The 19,482-nt window shown below is 35.6% G+C and overlaps 1 protein-coding gene across 1 annotated transcript in view; it reads right to left on the reverse strand.

Moving 5' to 3' along the window:
• ME1 (malic enzyme 1) overlaps window positions 1-19,482 on the reverse strand; it is a 170,037-nt gene that overhangs the window by 12,335 nt on the left and 138,220 nt on the right. The window contains exons 8-11 of the mRNA XM_032484526.1: window positions 13,807-13,904; window positions 12,079-12,192; window positions 2,893-2,998; window positions 1,406-1,548 (exon numbers count right to left, since the gene is read on the reverse strand). Of these exons, the coding sequence (XP_032340417.1) occupies window positions 1,406-1,548; window positions 2,893-2,998; window positions 12,079-12,192; window positions 13,807-13,904 (461 nt within the window). The remainder of the gene's footprint in view (window positions 1-1,405; window positions 1,549-2,892; window positions 2,999-12,078; window positions 12,193-13,806; window positions 13,905-19,482) is intronic.

Here is a 19,482-nt window from a genome sequence, read left to right on the forward strand (position 1 = left end):
AGACAGCTAAATGTTCTCATATGCATGGATTGTTAACATGGAGAAGAAAGTTATACATATATTTTTGGTATAATTATAGTTTCTTGGGGTTCAATCATCCTTTTGTGTTTTGTATTTTTAACAGTCCTTTCTGCGCCTGCAGCAGTACAGGCTCACATCCAGCTGTTACAGGCAGACCCTTTCCTGTTCCTTAATCCTTCAGCTGAACCAGGGTTTAAGTTTTCAGCTGCAAAATGACTTTTAATTTTACGTATAATGATACAGAACTTTCGGCAAGACCATAAGAAAGCGTTTAGGCCATCTGAATCGGACACAGTCAGACTTAAAAACACAACTATATCAGCTTGGCTAATTTTGTTTACATCGATTCCAGGTGAATCTATCAATTTTTGAGGCCTATTAAAATATACCCAAACAAAATAATCACTTCGACACTTACTTATTACGCATCTTCTATGTGCAATGCAGCATGCTAAACATTGTTACTGTTCAGAAATTATTTTTTCTCCTTTAAGGATTTAAGGACTAAGGAATCTAAGGCAAATTCCTCAATCTAGAGATGGGATAAAAATTTAAATTATTGAGGACTTTGATGTCCTCCCAAATAGAGAAACAATGGAATAACTCCTCTGCAAAATTCCATTAATTCTAGTAATAAGCATTAAAGGATATACTATGACAGAAATGGAGCCATCAAGTTCTGATTTATGCAGAGTGGCTTAACTCTGTCTTATTTATCTTTTCTAGTTCATTTTGGATTTCTTTCCAAAATAAAAGTCTCAGATACATATGAGTCAACCTCTGGTTTATTGTAATGACATTCTCAAGTCTTTAAAGGGAAGAAAAAGGCTCTTGTCAATGTATTGGTCAAATATATATTAATACAAACAGAGTATAAAATAAGTCACTTTTTGGAAACAGTAAAGTATCAGAGCTTTGAGGACTCCCGTCCCAGCATGGCTGGATGTCAACATAAATGCCCAAAAGCTCCACCCGTGGCATCAAAATCCAAACCCAGGAATTAGCAAAGCAAAAATAAGACTGTGGTTTTATACTGTATGCCTCAATGTTTGGGAATAGCTAGTTAAAAGCTATTTGAATAAGCATCGAGAAACAAGCTTTTCCCTTTTTAACTTTTATGTTTAAATTTTAGCTATTCCCTAATCACTTGAGGAAAATTATCAATAAAACATTCCACAGTTTATTTTGTTTTACTGAAGAAGACAATTTACACAACATCTGAAAAAAAGAAAAGAGCTCTTATCCTTTCTGATGCAGTCACTTCTCTTTCAGTCTTGTGTGTATCACTTTTAAAGGTTAACTGGTAAGTACCTGAGATACCCTGGGCTTCCCTCTAAAGAATCAAAGTTTGACTATTAAAATATCAGGCGTATTTTTGCTTTACCTTGGTGAATTGATAGCACTGCTCTGCAGTACATTCTGCCTTGCTAGTTGGGTTACTCAAAGCAAAGATAATAGGCCGTTCATTGAAGGCAGCCATGTCTTTGAGAATTTGTTCTGTGAATGCACCACCAACCGCAGCAACTCCTAACGCAGAAATGAGAAACCAGTGAACAGGATTATCATTGGTTAGTTAATCCAATGCCCAAAAAACAGTGAGACGTGTCAGGTCATGTCTAAGACACTTTACCCAAAATACAGAATATTTGTATTAAAGTGACAGAAAGAGATGTTGGTTAATGCCATCAATCTTTAGGGTTATCAATCTACAAGTATCTATTATTAAAAGATCACAGATAAAACGTTTAACTTATAAATAGATTTAGTGACCAATCACTAGGAATTTTGATTACAGGCATTTTTCTCAGCAAATAAATGTGTCTAATATGATTATCACTCTATAAACAATTACAGAAGTACATTTCAGTCTCTCAGGCTATAAAGTAATTGTGTTTTATAATCCAGTGTTAACACTTAAGACAATCATCCAATTCAATTGTAAAACTGAAGTATGACTCACTGAAGAATTTTAACAGATGAATAAAGCAATTAGCATAATGGAAACTAAGATTCCTGATAGAATATATTTTATTTAAAAAGTAATAGTAAATAAAGGCTTACTACAATTCCTGTCTTGGAGTAATTGTTTTTACTATGGTTATCATCATTATCCTCAGAAGTGTCATCTGTCTCACAAGAGTTTCTAGGGATGGACTATAATACAAAGTAAGGGCCGTCACTGTCTACTCACAAAATAAGGGATAAAGTTTCATAACTTTGAGTTGTTTTCAACCACACTGAATCTGTCCACGTTAAACATCTCAGTGCGCAAGTGTACTGTCTTCAGTGGTAGGAGGAACACATAGATAGGTGAAGTTTGGTCCTTGTCTTCAAGGAGGGTCCAGCTCAGTGTTTCTCAGCCTTGGCATCATTAACATTTGGGGTTGACAGTCCCTTGTTGAGGGGCTTTCCTGGGCATTGAAGGATGTGGAGCAGCATCCCTGGTCTCTGTCCACTAGATGTCAGTAGCCCTGACCTCCCTCCCCTTCTTCCTCCAGCTGTGAACACTGCAAATGTCTCCAGACATTGCCAAATGTTTCCTTTGAGGGCAAAATCACCCCCATTTGAGAACCACTGTCCATTTGGAGTACTCAAGCCTGGTAAAGTGCTGAATATGCCAGGTACTAGCAGGCTGACAGAGTTAGCAGAGTTGGGATCAGTGAGATAAAGGAGACAGCCCTGAATTTACAAACGTAGGTGTCTATCGGGGTACCGTTGCCTCAGGGAATGGGGAATTTTGTTCATGAATTCCCAAGGTTAGAATTTCAAAAAGCTAAATAGTGTCTCAAAAATCAGCAGTAAGAAAATGATAATCAGGCCAAAACAGGGCAGGGGTAGGGTCTCTGGAGGGAGGGAGAAGCAGAGGCTTACCTATGAGGGCGGTTGGTTTTATATCTTGAACAATGGCTTCTAGGTTCTTCATTTCTTCATGTTCGTGGGCAAATTCCTCTTTCTCTTGTGTTAAGGCAGCACGTCCCTAAGTAAAGGAAATAAAAAGAAATGATAAATCTGCCAAACGTATGAGAGTCAAAGAAATTTCAGGCTATCACACGTATTAATAGTATCTATGCTTAACATTTTTTATGTATTACGTCTTCCAGCTGTTCTTCAAGTCTCTTCTCCAATTATCAGAGTATTATTTCACTCACTTGACAAATATTTATGTCTCAGACAATGTTCTAGGCAATGGGGATATAACAGTGAACAAAGTCTTTCCCATATTTAACTATTATTTAATATGAAAAATCCTAATTCTACGGACATTTTGTGAAATGCGTGTTAATAAATGGTAAAGCAAAATGCCATTTAAATGAAGTAACTGTTTCCTAGACATGATTTGAGTTGACAGAGCAGCGTCTGAGAGCGCAGGCTTGACTTGGGCTGCAGCACAACCAATTCATGGACCACTCCCTAAGAATGGAACTCAATGTCATATTTATAACATACTTCGATTTTCTGAATAAGTACTAGCTTTGTATTTTTAATGTTTAAATGTTCTGATTGTAGATGTACCATGTGTTACCTACGAAACATCAAATTATAATACCCTAGCTACGAATTTTTAAGATCTTGACTATAATACTAAATCACTGCCTAACTTCATATGGTGCTTTGTAAGTGTTTTTCACCTATTTCATTTGATCCCCTCCACAATTTTGAAAAGTAGGAGAAGCATAATTAGGTTTTTTGCAGGAGGAAACAGAAGCTCTGAGATGTTAAGCAACTTGCCCAAGGCAGGTATTGGAATTCAGTCTTTCCAGTAAAACAGCACAGCACAGCCCTGGAGAAAATGCTTTACAAATAGCGTATGTTAGATTGTTTGCAAATTGCTTGATCCTGAAGATGGTACAATTTTCTTGCTTTAAAAGGTTATTATCATTTTACCTCTGTTTTAAAAAGTAATACATGTGAATTGTAGATTGACTTGAAACATACAAACCTCTTTGCACTTGTTTCATCTATAAAACAGGAATTTCTACCTTATCAGGTTGTCTGCAGACTAAACTAAATAATACGTCTAACGTACTTAGGACTGTGTCCAATTTTTAACAAGAGCTCAATTAATTGCTGTAATTAAAAGTATTTTGGCAGAAGAAAAAAATGATTTTTTTTAGAGCTAACAGCTTCCTAAGAACAGGATTCACCACTACTCATTTCTGGGTTCTAAAAGGTTTTTATCTTAACTTTTCTCCCCTGCAATCAAAACATACTACACCTGAGATACTGTGAATAATAATCTTATTTAACACTAACTTGGAAAGATAAATGTGCCCCCATGTTCACTGAAGCATTACTTACAACAGTCAAGTCATGGAAGCAACCTAAGTTTCCATGAATGAATGAATCAACAAAGAAAATGTGCACGCACACACACACACACACACACACACACACACACAGACACACAAAGGAATATTATTCAGCCATAAAAAAGGAAATATTGCCATTTGGGGCAATGTGGATGAACTTTGAGGGCATTATGCTAAGAGAAATAAATCAGGTAAAGAAAGACAAAAAAAAAAAATCTCTAAAAATCTCCCCCCAAACCATAACACAAACAAAAAACCCAAACTCACTGATAGAAAGAATACATTGGTGGTTGCCAGAGGCTGAGGGTAAGGGATTGGCCAAATGGATGAAGGAGGTCAAAGGGTACAAAATTCCAGTTATAAGGTAAGTAAGTCCTAGGAATGCCATGTATAGCATGGTGACTATAGTTAGTAACATTGTATTGTATATTTGAAAGCTCCTAAGAGAGTAGATATTAAAAGTTCTTAACACAAGGAAAAAATCTGTATCTATATGTGGTGATGGATGTCAACTAGAGTTATTGTGGTAATCATTTTACGGTACATAAAAATGTCAAATCATGTTGTATACCTGAAACTAATATAACACTATATGTCAATTATATTTCAATTTTTAAAAAATTATTTAATTCATCCAGAATCAGAATTGAAGTTTACTATTTCATATTCACTTCAGGAGGGAACATTCTAGTTTCATCATGTTTACTAAAGAAAAAAATTAGTCAAAAGGATCATACAAATTCGGTTTCCACTTTCATCAGAAAGCATCAAATTGTTCAATATAACACATCAGCAAAGCCTTTTTAGAATCAGCCAAAGCCTAACAACAAATAGTTGATGTAAACCTAGAATGGCTTTGTGAGTAATCACTGTATATTGTCAAACAATTCTTTTGTATTTATGAGATAAGATTTTTTAAATTGCCTTTCAATGATATAAAAAAAATTTTATTACAGTACCAAAATCTTTACAATTCTCACTAAATGGGAGCTGAGGGCTACCAGGCACCCCCATCCATCCTCACCTCTATTAGCTTCACAGTTGGTAAGTTTATTTCCTTGACTCAATCTCAGACATTTCATATCTCACTCACAGGATTAATTAAGGATCATCCTAGCATGTACAAAGTGGCCAAGGCTTAATGATAATTAGTTACAAAAAAGAAAAGAGACGTAGCCGGGTGCCGCAGAATGCCCCCTCCCAAATGTTTTGATCATTCAGGCTTTGACTTAGGCCCCAGGTCCTCATCATCCCTTTCCTGTGTCTATGTTTTTGCCATGTTACTTGACAGTTCCCTTTATAAAAGGCAGAGGATACTTCCCTACCCCTTGTCCTTGGATTTGAACATGCAGCTTGCTCTGGTCAATAAAATGTGGGCTGAAATAACAGTGTGTCAACCACGCTTAGGCCTTAAGAGTCACTGGTGTTTCTGCTTGCTCTCTCATGCCGTTTCCATTGCTCTGGAAGTGCAAGCCAGCCTGCTGGTCCAAGGAGGATGAGAGCAGACCTGGACCCAACCTGAGCCATACAGCAACACCATCAGAGCTACCCCCTCTGACCCACAGGTGTGTGACAGATAAATAATTATTGTTGTACATCACTGAGATTTTGTGGCCTCTGGTAACACAGAGATAGCTGACTAATATGGGGGATGATTTTAATTTTGATTACATATTCCACTATTTCTTTTTACCCAATGTGCTTCCTATCAGCTGCTTTGAAAATATGAATTTCCTTTCCCTGAAATGCTTTGATGAAAAGAATGCTTTTGCAACCCATCTGCTACCTCAACATCCTTATTACTGCTTAGTTACTTGGCAAAAAATAATCCTGCATTATTAGAAAGGAGAGAGAAATTCTGATCATGAATAGGAGTAAGAATTTAGAACCATTAGATAGCTTTACAGTATTTAACTATCTCAATTATTTCTGAACTATTTCTGGAAGTAGTGTAAATTAAAATTCATGACTATTTTCATTCTCACAACAATGAAAATTCTGTAGGACAGGTGCTAAATAAAGTTGCAGCTTGGGGAGACATGTTTCCTGGAAATAGTAACTTTCAGCTTCTAGAATTCTAAACTAAACACGACACAATTTTGGCTTGTTTCTCTTTCCCAGGAATGCATATACTCAACTGCAGGTGTAAAGGTAGGTACACTACCCTAAAATTTATCTGAGGCCCTACATGGCAATTATTGCAGAACTCCAAATTGCTCCTAGCATGACCTCCAGTACACTGGAGGCTATATTCCCAGACTCCCTTGCAGCTAGGGTCTGCTTTAAATCTTGCATTCCCCAAGTTGATGTAAGTTCCCAGGACCTTGAAGGAGAAATGGGCATCACGAAGGAGTAGCCATGTGGCTCTTCTGGAAGCTCGTGGTGGTGGCAGTGTTCATTTTAGGGCAGATGTGGCAATCTCTAGTATTTAATCCACCGCCAACAGGTGGCTGTTAAGTAATGCTTTAGAGATTTGCTTTTAGGGTGTTTTCATAGACCAGGAAACCTGTCTAATATTAGAACCTCTGCTAGGTTTTCTAACAGAGAAAAAAGATCTCAGAAAAATTATTCACCTACTCCAAACTGGCTATGGTCATCTCAACTCAATGTTATGTAATCTTGAAGGCTGCCAAGAAAACGCGAATCTCTTAGTGAAGACAGTATGAATCACACGGTTTACCTGTTGGTCTTCTGGTTCCCACCTGACAAGGATTAAGTATTATGTGAATACACTCCATTAAAGGAGTAACCGACACTGAATATGGTCCAGGAATTACCATACTTCCTAGATCTTGCTTTCAATGTTATCTTAATGCATTCTAGAATCATATTTTCTTCTTTAATAACAGTGAAACATTGTAATTCATCTATACTTGCGGTATTCTTTGAAATAGAAAACAGAAACCCCACTGAAAGGATTGTGAGCAAAAAGGACATTTATACGAGTTTCAGGATTATTAACAGAATAACAAAAGGAAGTACTAAAAATTGTTTTAAGAGGAAAATATGCCACTAACTTGTTTAAAAAATGCTTGGGCTCACAAAACAGTATGATTCCACACAATCCATGTAAAACAGGGTGGCCCACAGCATAAAATGGAAGAATTAGAAGCTCACAGGGAAGGCCTCCTAAAAACATCTGGGTGTTTCCAGTCTGAAAAAACAACTGATTCCTGACCAGCTACTGACAAACAATATGACAATGAGACTATATCCAAACTGCTTCCGGTATAGAGTTTTAAATACATTTGCACATGATCTCCATAAAAAATGGAAATCGATTCATTTTCATTATATTACCAAGCCAAGAAGTAGCCTCCAACATGAGAAAATAAAACTAGCATGAGTAAAAGTCTTAAAAATTATTTTACTGGCACCTGAAATAACCAAATTCGACCTTGAATAATCCGAATTACACTGCCGCTACAAGTAACATGCAAATAAGAGAAGAGGGTCTAGTCTGTTTATACTGAATGTGGATCCACAAATCCATAGTGTGGAATGATATTAAAAGACATTGAATAATCTGAGCATGAAAGAGACACAATCCCTATTTTCTTGGTTCAATAATTCAAAATATTTTCCTGAGTGCAGTGTCCAAGATTACCCCGAACAGCAAATTTTTAAAAATTTAGAAGCATTTTATAAGTTGTCCTCACAACTACTGGCTGCTGTCAATAGAGCATTAGTTTGTGATACATTTTGTTGGCTTAGGGACATGAATAAATAACTAGTAGCAGAATGCATTCTAACAGCCAACAGTAAATACACGGATGTTACTTCTGAAAATCTTAAATGACATGCAAAAAATATAAAGAAAATCTTCCCACTTAGATACAGAAAATGCCATCTGCAAATATTGGAGATTGGTGATGATGACAACATGATGAGAACGAACCTGATCTGGTCTTTCCAAAGCTAACGAAGCTCCAGACTCACCTGAGGAAAAATGGATTCCTCAGCCTCGTTGCCAGATATTTTAATTCAATTCTGGGATCAGGCCCTGGAATCTGGATTTTTTTAAAGCTTCTCAGGTGATTTGAGTGATTAGCCAGTTCTGAGAATCACTGCACTGAAGGACTCATCAGAGCTCTACCAGATGCATTTTTAAAAAGGTACAGGGTATATTTTCAAAACAGCATAAAATGATGACTTCTAAAGAAAACAAGCTACAGAATAACGTAAAAGCACAGATTTCTAGGACTACACTTTTGGCTGGCAACCTGAGATTTAATGAAAAGTACTTAACGTGGCTCAAACCCCCTAAGTTTCCTGGCGTAAGAAGCAAATCATAAAGAACGTAGTAAACATTGTATGAAAAGATGTATGCTTTTATCATGAACATCTTATTTTATTAATCATAGTAACAGCACTGGCAGCTCCTAGCCGCAAAGCCAGACTTGCCAGAAGACATTCATCTAGCAAGAAACAAATTACCTACAGCCTCACTCCCAAGGGCTTAATTCTTGGTAGTGACTTAGGAACGCAGAGAGAATAACTGAAAGAGGGCCAGGAGTCATGCCTGCTGGCACGACTGACGGGTTCTCCGTGCCAAAAACAGAAGAATCAAAAGACAAAACAAAGTTCTCCCCAAGTATTTTCTATACCATTTTCAAGGTTGATGTGACAATCTGGATTAGATTAAAAAACTATTGGAATGTGACCTTCTGTAGATCTGATAATATTCAGGCAAACGCCTTTACCTCTGGGCTTCTATTTAAGTCTCGCTTTTTTCCTCTTTTCAAGATCCAATTTGGAATCCACCTTCTTGGTGCCAATAACTTCAGTTGGAAGTGGAGAGAGAAAATTTATTTTCTCTTCACTCTCCCTTCTCAGGACCCCTTGCTGAAATGCTTCTTGCCTTCTTTTGGCAAAGGGCATGTGGACACTTTTTAATCTCAGAAATCCCAAATCTTACGGTGTTTCTTTCTTTTTTTTTTAAGAGTCTCTAATTAAACCAAATGTATTATAGGTAGCTGGGAATTTCTTCTGAATGTTATTATTTCTTTAGTCTCTCCACTACCCCCTCCTTGTTTTGTGCTGATTCTTAGCACAGGATAGAAGACACAACCACACTGAATTTCTCCATTTCACAAGCACATAGGTTCTGATGGGGGTGGGGAAGATAGGTGGCTAAGAATGTCAAGAGTTAGCATTCCATGACCCAGGAAAGGTGTAACACTGATAAATGTGCATTCCTTCCTAAGCACAGGCACTAGAAGAACTCTTGAATGCACGTCTGCTTGGACAACATGCCCCATTTTCCTGGCCTGTTTTTGTTGTCAAATCATGAGTTCATCAGAGTCAAACCTGACCCCTCTTTATCTGCAGACAAAACCCTCCTAGCACACTGTCTGTCAGGAACGTTCCACTTACGACACAAGTATGTGCGCTTGTTAAAGAGCTGAGAGCTGGGTTTCATCATCTCCGGACAGATTAAAAGGAGATAAATGATGTGACGAAGGTATTTTCCATGTTAGAGGCTGACAAAGGGGTGCAGAGTGGTCATAATTTAAGATAATAGGTGGTTAACTCCATCAGCATTTAACTTTGTGCGGTTAAAACATCCACAATTGTCTGACTGTCTACAAGACTCGTGTACATAACCTTCTGCCTCTGCTCTTGTTAACAGCTACAGATACATCGATCATACTCTATAAGAAACAGAAAAGAGGGAGAAAAAAAAAAAAATCAAGCCAGGTACTTTTTACCAAGCTTCGAAGTCTCTTCGGTGTAGATTTTTTTTTTTTTTAAACCACAGTGTATGAAATACATTAACCATCGTTCAAGGTGGTGATAGTACTACTGGCTAAAATTCTGATAAAATCACAAGGGAAAGGAAAACTTTTTCTTTACAGCATGGAGTTTCAAGCCCTAGACCTAAAGATTAAACTCTCAGGAAGGAGATAACTATATTGTCAAAACCACTCTTAGAACATATAAAATATTTTTACTCACTGTCTCTTTCACAGGAGCCAAACTTTTAACTATAAATATAAAGCAAAAAATTTTTTAAATAATTGAAAACAGAATAATGTAAAACAGAACAAAATAAAGTTAAAATCAAAACAAAACACCATAGTCTTAAGTCTCATTCTAGGTTACATGAAGGGTATCCTTCAGGATCTCTATTAATATACTACTTTTTATTTTTGAGTTTTCTATCCTAGTATTCATTTGGCTTATTAGTGAAAGATAAAATGTATTACTTAAGGAATAGATTAAGCCTGGATTGGTTTGTTTTGTGGCTTCTTGTCCTCCCCCAAAATGCTCCAAATTATCACTGCAAAATGCAAACACTAGTCATGCTGCCAGTGTTCACTTTTTCATCCTTTCTTTACTGTATTTACTCTCCCTCTAATTTTTATTTTGGAAGGATTTCTTTTAAACCAAGAATTGGATTTTTATATTAAAATGGACTAGTATTAGTTGGTTAAATAGATATGTCAATTGTTTCTTGCTGTAAGATGCTAACCTAAGATATCTGGATATTACCAATGACCAAATAATCCATTTCAATCAACCTCACTGATACTGATGAGTTATTTAAAATATTGATATTTATAGCCATATGAATATAAGGTAAATGATGGAAAACGCTACAGATGTGATACTGAAAATGAGAACTGAAAACAGAAAACACATTAGAATAATGATCATCTTGTCTGATGATGATGTAACTCCATAAATGAGCTAACCTCACAGTTCTACTTTTTTAGTTCTTGGTTTTATGTCTTAAAGACTGAAGGAGTTTGACTAATAAAAATTTTTATTTAGAGCCTTAAGATAATTTTTATACATTATAAACAATCATATTTCAAGTTAATGAAATGAGTAAAATGATTATTATTGGTTCTCAAGAGAGGATATAAAAATACAAAGGATAAAGGATAACAAACACAAAAAAATGTAAAATTGAAAGCAAGATTATACTAATTTAGTAGTTACTCTAAGATTTATTATTTCTGCCACAAAAATCAACATCATAATTTCGACTTTTTAAAAACATTAAAGAAAAAGTGGCTAACTGAAGCTTCGTATGTTTCTTTTATATTAAATAGTGTACAAGCTATTACATATATAACAATCTTTTAAAACGTAACTTTATTTACCTTGGCAAGCAGAATATACCCAGTTCTTTATCTTGGCAAGTCAAAGACATGAAGTAAGAGTGACTGATTAGGTCTAGGCAACAATTTCACAGTTACTCCAAATACTAGTCATGCTATGATCCACGTTATTCCAAGTATTGTAACCCATGGAATCTGGAGTCCACTCAGTTCAGTAAGTCTATGTTAGAATAATTTGAGATGCTAAAATCTATGCACTTTTATGAAGATTTCACTTTAAAATGTCATTAGAAATCACAAAAGAAAACCACCACCGTGGGCTTTCACTTTTCAAATTCTTGAATGTATCACATCCTTAAGTACAGCCCAGTGTACTCTGTGTTTCATCTGTATCCGTATCAGACAGCATCACTTGGAAACTAAACTCATTCACGTGGACTGACAACCCATGGAGTTGTAAGGCGCCTACTCACAGCACAGACAGCTTCCAGAGCTGAGCCACAGTGCTCTTCTTTATTCAGAGGAGTGTCAGTATCCACTGACATGGGCATTGGTGTGTAATGGCTGCTCTTTTCACACAGTGTTGGGTGGGAGGTGGGTGCAAACAGTCATCTTTGAGATGGGCATCCAGAATGGAATATTGATTCTTATTCTGGTTAAAAATGACAAATTCTTACCTTTACTATTAATCCTTTTGAGTCAACCAACCATATCTTTTTTATGGCTTCCTCCTTGGGTAAACCTTCTTTTTCCATGGCCATAACAATCAGGTGTGCAATCCCTAAGGCAGCCTGAAAACAAAAATTTAAAGTTGTTCCCCATAATAATCTCTTAGCAAGAGTTCCACCTCACCTCATTTTGTCTCTTTTAATAAGAAAGTACAAAACTGCTCTGTCTGTTGACCTAAAGAGTTATATTCATTCATTTATACCAGGAGCAAAGTATTCCTGTCACATTTAGGTTAAGCTAAGTGATAAGTATTTATACTTCTTATTACAACAGAACCACTATTTTGTGCCGATATTCAGCCACAGATAAACCAGTGATACCCTTGACTGTCAGCATTTTTAATTTTGTTCATACAATTAAGATTTTCTCCAACAAGAAAACACTGCATTTAAAATAAAGAACTGCTCAACCTTTTATTTGACTACACTGTTTATTGTTCGGTTCAGGTACTGCTAATTGAACTTGAAAAATGAAGCCTGGTCATTTGGATGGGAATTTGACCAATTAGGCAAGAAAATGAAACACATAAAATCTGTGTTCCCCCACATTTATTTACTCTCTTCATTTGGACGAAGAAAGTACTGTGAAATTTTTTGCAAGATGAAAAGAATCAACATCTTCGGTATATGATAGATTTTGAGATAATTTGTGAAATTTCCAAAACCTTTATAGGGACAAACAAATGTCAGTTTTGAATCATCCAACCATGAACACCTCCTGTCCTGCTGAGGACCAAGGATTGGCCTGTGCCACTCAACAAAACCCTTTGGAAATTTGAAGAAGTCCATTAAAATTAAGTACAGCATGTAACAATTCACAGAAATAAAAAACTCAAATATTAATGAGCTATAATTTACCTTTGATTTTTATTCTGATATGAGAATAAATCTGACTTCCATCCTAAATACTTTCCCATATTTGTATTTTGGCATGTAAATACCAGCTTCATGTATTTTGTTTTATTTTAAGAACAAGTAAATTCAAAACCAACACAAGATACATAATTTCCAGCTGTATAATACTCTTATTCATAATCATATTAAATTTGAAAATTTAAAGCTTCTTAAAATATGGATAGCCACAAAGCATTTTTCCATTTATTGCATTCCATAGTGCTAAAAAGACGTTGGCAGTTTTCTTACAAGAAGCCTAAACTAAACTTGACAGTATAATTTCTATTTGGGGGGTGAGTTATAATTGCTGGAGTCTCATTTTCTTCTTTCATATTATTAATTTTCTAAAGATAACAGAAAACAGTATTGTTTTTTTGTCTTCCTGCCACACCTTCCAACAATTTAAAATGTGTCAGTTATTTTGCATGTGAATGGTTATAATGCATAATGAATCTCTACTTCAAAATATTTTTTTCTTAAAAACTTGTATATAGTTATATTCATGCACATTGAATTGTGAGTCAAGGTAAGAAAATTTTTGTATGTGACACTGGAGGATACTAAAAATTAGCGTCAGCTGTAATAGCTTAAATTTAAAGGTTTCTCTATATAATTAATCATACAATGGAAACCTTTTTAACTGGGGGAATCTTTCAATAAAACCTACAGCTGCAATATACTAAAAATTTGAAAGAATACCTCCAACATCAAATTAATGAACAATTCAAGTGAATGTTATGCTCACTGGCTTAGAAGAATGTAAGCACTGTATAAGGCAGGTACCTCTCCAGCTCCCTGGAATAGTACTGTTTGATCAGACAGCTTGTTCTTGGTTATTCGAAGGGCTGCGAGGATGCCGGCGACTGCAACAGACGCTGTTCCTACAACAAGTAAGACACGCCATGAGCGATCCTCAAATGGGCGCTGCAGAGTCCCAAGCCTCACGTCCTTACTCACATCTTGAAATCATCACACACCAGGTTAACTGGTGCAGAAAGGGAAACTGCAGTTGTCCGATCTCATGCCGGCATGGTACGTGACATTCTCAGGCTGCTGACATCAGTCTTTTAAGATAGCAACTTACTACTTTTGAAAACTCTCCAAAAAGAAAGTTCCATGGCTTAATTTGGTGATGCAACAAATAAGAACGTGGAATTTGGATTCTGATGTGGATTTCCAGCTCCACCTGCTAACCAGCTGAATGAATTTAGAGAAATTACTGTGTGTATCAATTTCTTCAGCTGTAAAATAGTTGTACTATTTGAGACCAAAGAGTACCAAGTGCTATTAGAAAATTAAAATGCTTTGCTTTTCTATTGGAAAAATGAACAATTAGTAGCAATTAGAATCTAATGTCACTGCGGTCTTCTTTTTTTTAACATTTTTTATTGATTTATAATCATTTTACAATGTTGTGTCAAATTACACTGCGGTCTTTACTTAATTGGCTTCCTACCTATGACAAGTCATTGGTGGTTCCCAAAGGTGCTGGACAAAATGAATATAAAATTTATTTAGGATAAAAAAAGTGAGTTTTCCTCATGTCTTATTGTTGTAGAAACCTCATCAGTTCTAATTTTATTACTTTTCCATGTAAGCTTTCATAGATCACAGAGCAGTTCTTTTGCTTTGAACATAATTACACCGCTCAACTTCTTCATGGTTCACGTCTGAAACAAAACTCTGCCACTCTTTGTAGTACTTCCCAGCTGTACCTACAATTTACTCTTTTAAAGTAACATTCCACCTATGATTCCCAGATCACTCAGCTCAGCACTAAAGCTGAGCAAAATTTAAAACACCCTCCTTTGGTTAAAAAAACATAGATTAGAATAGGTTTGATGAATGACACAGTGATGAAGTGTTATGTAAGCCAAGCACCAAAGATGCACTAAACATTTTGCCATCAGCAGATTTCTTCTTTTCAACCTTTTGGTTGCTATAAAATTTGGAAGTCATAAATAAGGTTGTAATAAATGATAATTACAGAGACCTGCATGTCTCTTACAAGTTTTTTATTTAGGAACACAACAGCATGGATCACAAAAATAAAATGCTTGTAATCTTGACTCACCAAACAATAAATTTTGGACTGTAGTAAGTCACATATTACACAAAGGCGTCTCTTCTATACATTATTTTAAATGAATGCCTGCATAACAATGTGGCTGATCTACGTAGGAAAGATACCATGGCAGGATTAGAATGCATCTGTCTCATACATCAAGGAAGAGTCACTAGAGTTGTTAAATAGGTGAAAAGAGAGTTTTAATTAGAGAGGCATATCTATCCAGTCACTAGATAAATAGTCATTCACAAATAATACCTCAAGCTGTCTAAGTTGGCCAGAAGTTTGGATTTGAGGGAATCTAAGCTCCTTCCAACTCTGAGATCCTGTAACTTCAAGAGTGCAGAATCCACCAGCACCATAAGATTTAACCAGCTGAAGAGTCAAAGCTGAAGGTATCCATCAGCAATCACGGTTTCTGTATTACTGTATTGATTTTAAACAGAACTGGGCATTTAAGGATAGACAGAAAAAAATATTCTAAATGATCCTAACTATACTGTGTGACTTATTTTTATACGGTTATGCCGCATCATTGTATATTAAAACTCACAATGTTTTAAGTTTAGACATATGACCCCAAATAAGGCAAAGTAAGTCTCTATCTACACTGGGTATCAGAGTCTTACATTTAAATGTATATTCTATAATATTTCCTGAGGACAAAATGAAACATCTAAACCTCTCTTTACAGAATTAATTAGTAAAATTAGAAAGATATTTTTAGCACTACCAAAAAGTTACCTTGAACATGAATGTTATACATGGCCTGGTACTACCTTGATTTGAATTTCATTGCAGCCAAGGGAGTCAATGTGGCAACTTGATATTACATCAAAACGGGAGTCTCCACAATAAAATGTTCCAAAACAACTTTTGTCTTGAGATTGAAAACTAAACTTTTAGTAAACCAAAGACAGGTTAAAGTTTATCCTTGTACTGTCATTTTTAAGTACTTAATATTTAACATGATTAGTGAGATGCTAAAAAGGATCAGTCTTAAAAGTGCAGAAACTTCTCTTTGTATCTGTAATAAACAACCTTATCATTAAAAGCAGCACCAGTTATGCTGTGCTTTTGATGTGGTTATTAAATATCAGTCTCATCTTTTATCAAAGAATGACTTCTACTAATGCAATTAATTTGTTAAATCTGAGGAGAATTACTATATAAAGCTAGTAGAGGAGACTTCTGTGTAATCAAATAATGATAATCCTCATCTGCTTTACTAAATATAAATAAACAGATCAGACGAAGCACAAGAACTAGAAGCAGCAGGAGGAGGAGGAGACCTGCTCCGGCAGGGACTGCGGCATTCAGAGCACAGACTACCCGAGTGCAGACTCAATGGAGGACTCAGGGGAGAAGCCCAGGACCTCAGGGAGGAGGACACCCCAGGCAGAAAAGGCACGTGCAAACACATGGAGGCAGGGATGACTGTTTAATGATTTTTAAATCGGGGACTGAACACATACTTTAGTTTTTCTTCCCCCCAACAAATTCTACTTAAACAACAGAAAGAAGATTTTAAGAAAATCAAAGAGTTTGACACAACATTATAAAATGACTATAACTCAGTTAAAAAAAAAAAAAAAAAAGTTTAAAAAAAAGAAAATCAAAGAGACCAGGAGAAGAGGAGAGCAAGAAAATTTTAGAAGCTGGAAGACGACAGGCCATGAGAAAGCTAAATTCTTGGCTGGCCATGGGGAATGCTAAGAAACAATCAGACTGACACAGCAAAACTGTCAACAGGCCTGGGTGAAGGAGACATGAAGTATGCCCGGAAGTGGGGAGATAAGAGGGGCGAAACACAGGAAGCTGGCCAAATTCTCAGCAGTTAGAACCAAGGTCCATCTCCCTTTCCTCTGGCATACAGCTGACTCTCCCACACTCTGGCGTCTGGAAAGACACTAGAGGTTTATTTTCTAGAGAGGGTCTCCGGACTGTAAGGCACCAGACATAACTAAGATTCCAGGGATCACTGGGTGGAAGGGCGCCACACTGAAAATAAGAAGATTAAATGAAAGTTTACATTCTCAATATGGGGGGAGGGTATAGCTCAGTGGTAAAGCGCATGCTTTGCATGCACAAGGTCCTGGGTTCAATTCCTAGTACCTCCATTCAATAAATAAACAAACAAGCAAACAAACAAACGAACAAACCTAATTACCCTCCCCCCCAAAAAAAACAAAAACAAACAAACAAAAAATATAATTCTCAATATGGAGACCCCAATCCTCTACTTGGCCCCAAGAATACTGGCAGAAAATCAATACTGGCAGAAATAATGAAAAACATAATAATAAACAAATCGCCTATAATCCCACTGTCTAGGTATAATAATTTTGAACATTCTGATATACATTCTTACAAATTTTTTCTACATGTGACATATGCAAATTCAAGTTTTAATTTATAATAAAAATCTCATGCTATGTTTCCTATTTATACTTTTTATTACTTTAAAATATACTGTGACTGTCTTACCCTATCAATGATATAAAATATTATTTTGTATAGTTATAATGTTCTATAGGGTGAACAGGTGATAATTTATTTAACCAAGCCTGTATTTTTGGGTATTTAGAGTGCTTCTGATTTTGTCATTAAAAATAACATCACAATAAATATCCTCAGCTAAAGAGACATCCTGCCAAAAAAGACATACAAATGGCCAACAGGTTTATGAAATGGCATTCACCATCACTAATCACCAGGGAAATGCCAATCAAAACCAGAATGGACTATCACGTCACACCTGTCTTTATGGCTTTATCAAAAAGACAAGGGACTCGCATGTAGTTTGCTGTATCATGCATTTCCCAAATTGCAATTCCTCTGCTATTTCTGAATAAATTTAATTCCTGGTAAAAAAAAAAAAAGATAAAAATAATATGCGTTGGCAGGATGTGGGAAAAAGTGGACCCTGGTGCACTGTCAGTGGGAATGTAGTTTGGTGCAGCCTCTATGAAAAATAGTATGGAGATTCGTTGAGAAATTAAAACTGGAACAACCATGTGATCCAGCAATCTCACTCCTGGGTATTTATTCACAGGAAACAAAATCAGTATCTTATAAGGATACATTCACCCCTATGTTCACTGAAGCATTATTTATAATTGCCAAGACATGGAAACAACCCAAGTTATTTGAAAAATGAGTGGATAAAGAAAATGTGAGGTAGAGATATATATAAATATTCAGCCATAAAAAAGAAGGCAATTCTATCATTTGTGACAACAGTGGTAGACCTTGAAGACATTATGTGAACTGAAATAAGTCAGACAGAGAAAAACAAATACTGTATGATCTCACTTACATGTGGAATCTAAAACAAAAACAAAACCAAAATACCAAACTTAAAAATATAGAGAACAGATTGACAGAGGTGGGGCAAAATGGATGAAAGGGGTCAAAAGGTACAAACTACCAATTATAAGACAATTATGTCCTGGTGATGTCATGTACAGCACAGTGTCTAAGTTAATAATATTATATTGTACACTGAAAGTTAGTAAGAAAGCAGATCTTAAAAGTTCTTATCGCAGGAAAAAAATAATTTGTAATTATGTGTGGTGACAGATGTTAACTAAACTTATTGTGTTAGATGTTAACTAAACTAATCATTTAGCAATATATACATGTATCAAATCATTATGCTAAATGTATACCTAAAACTAATACAATGTTATATGTCAACTGTATCTCAATTTTTTAAATAAATAATAAATATTTAAACTACCTAAGCAAATGTCCTTGTACATTTGCTTTCCACACCTTTATTTGCTGAGGATAAATTTCTAAAAACAGAATTCTTAGATCAAAGATCTGTATATTATTAAGGTTTTTGACACATGTTGCCTCCCCAAGAGTTGTATCAATTTATATTCCCAGCATCAATGTACAAGAGTGTTCATTTTCTTTTTCTGTTTGCTCTTGTTTTTGTTTTTCATTGAGATATAGTCAGTTACAATGTGTCAATTTCTGGTATACAGCATAATGTCCCAGTCATGCATATACATACATACATATATATATTTTCATATTCTTTTTCACTGAAGGTTACTATAAGATACTGAATATACCTCCCTGTGCCATACAGAAGAAGTTTGTTTTTTACCTATTTTTATATATAACGGTTAACATTTGCAAATCTCAAACTCCCAAATGTATACCTTCCCACCCCGTTTCCCCAGTAACCATAAAATTGTTTACTATGTCTGTGAGTCTGTTTCTGTTTTGCAGATGAGTTCATTAGTGTCCTCTTTTTTGAAGAATGTTCATTTTCTTAAAGCATCATTAACAGGTGGGATTACAATAAAAATCTTTGCCAGTTTGATAGAAAAAACGAGTTTCTCATTTGCTGTTTAATACACTCTTTAAAACTTTAA

Source organism: Camelus ferus, chromosome 8, assembly GCF_009834535.1.
Source record: "Camelus ferus isolate YT-003-E chromosome 8, BCGSAC_Cfer_1.0, whole genome shotgun sequence".
NCBI classification, from domain to species: Eukaryota; Metazoa; Chordata; class Mammalia; order Artiodactyla; family Camelidae; genus Camelus; species Camelus ferus.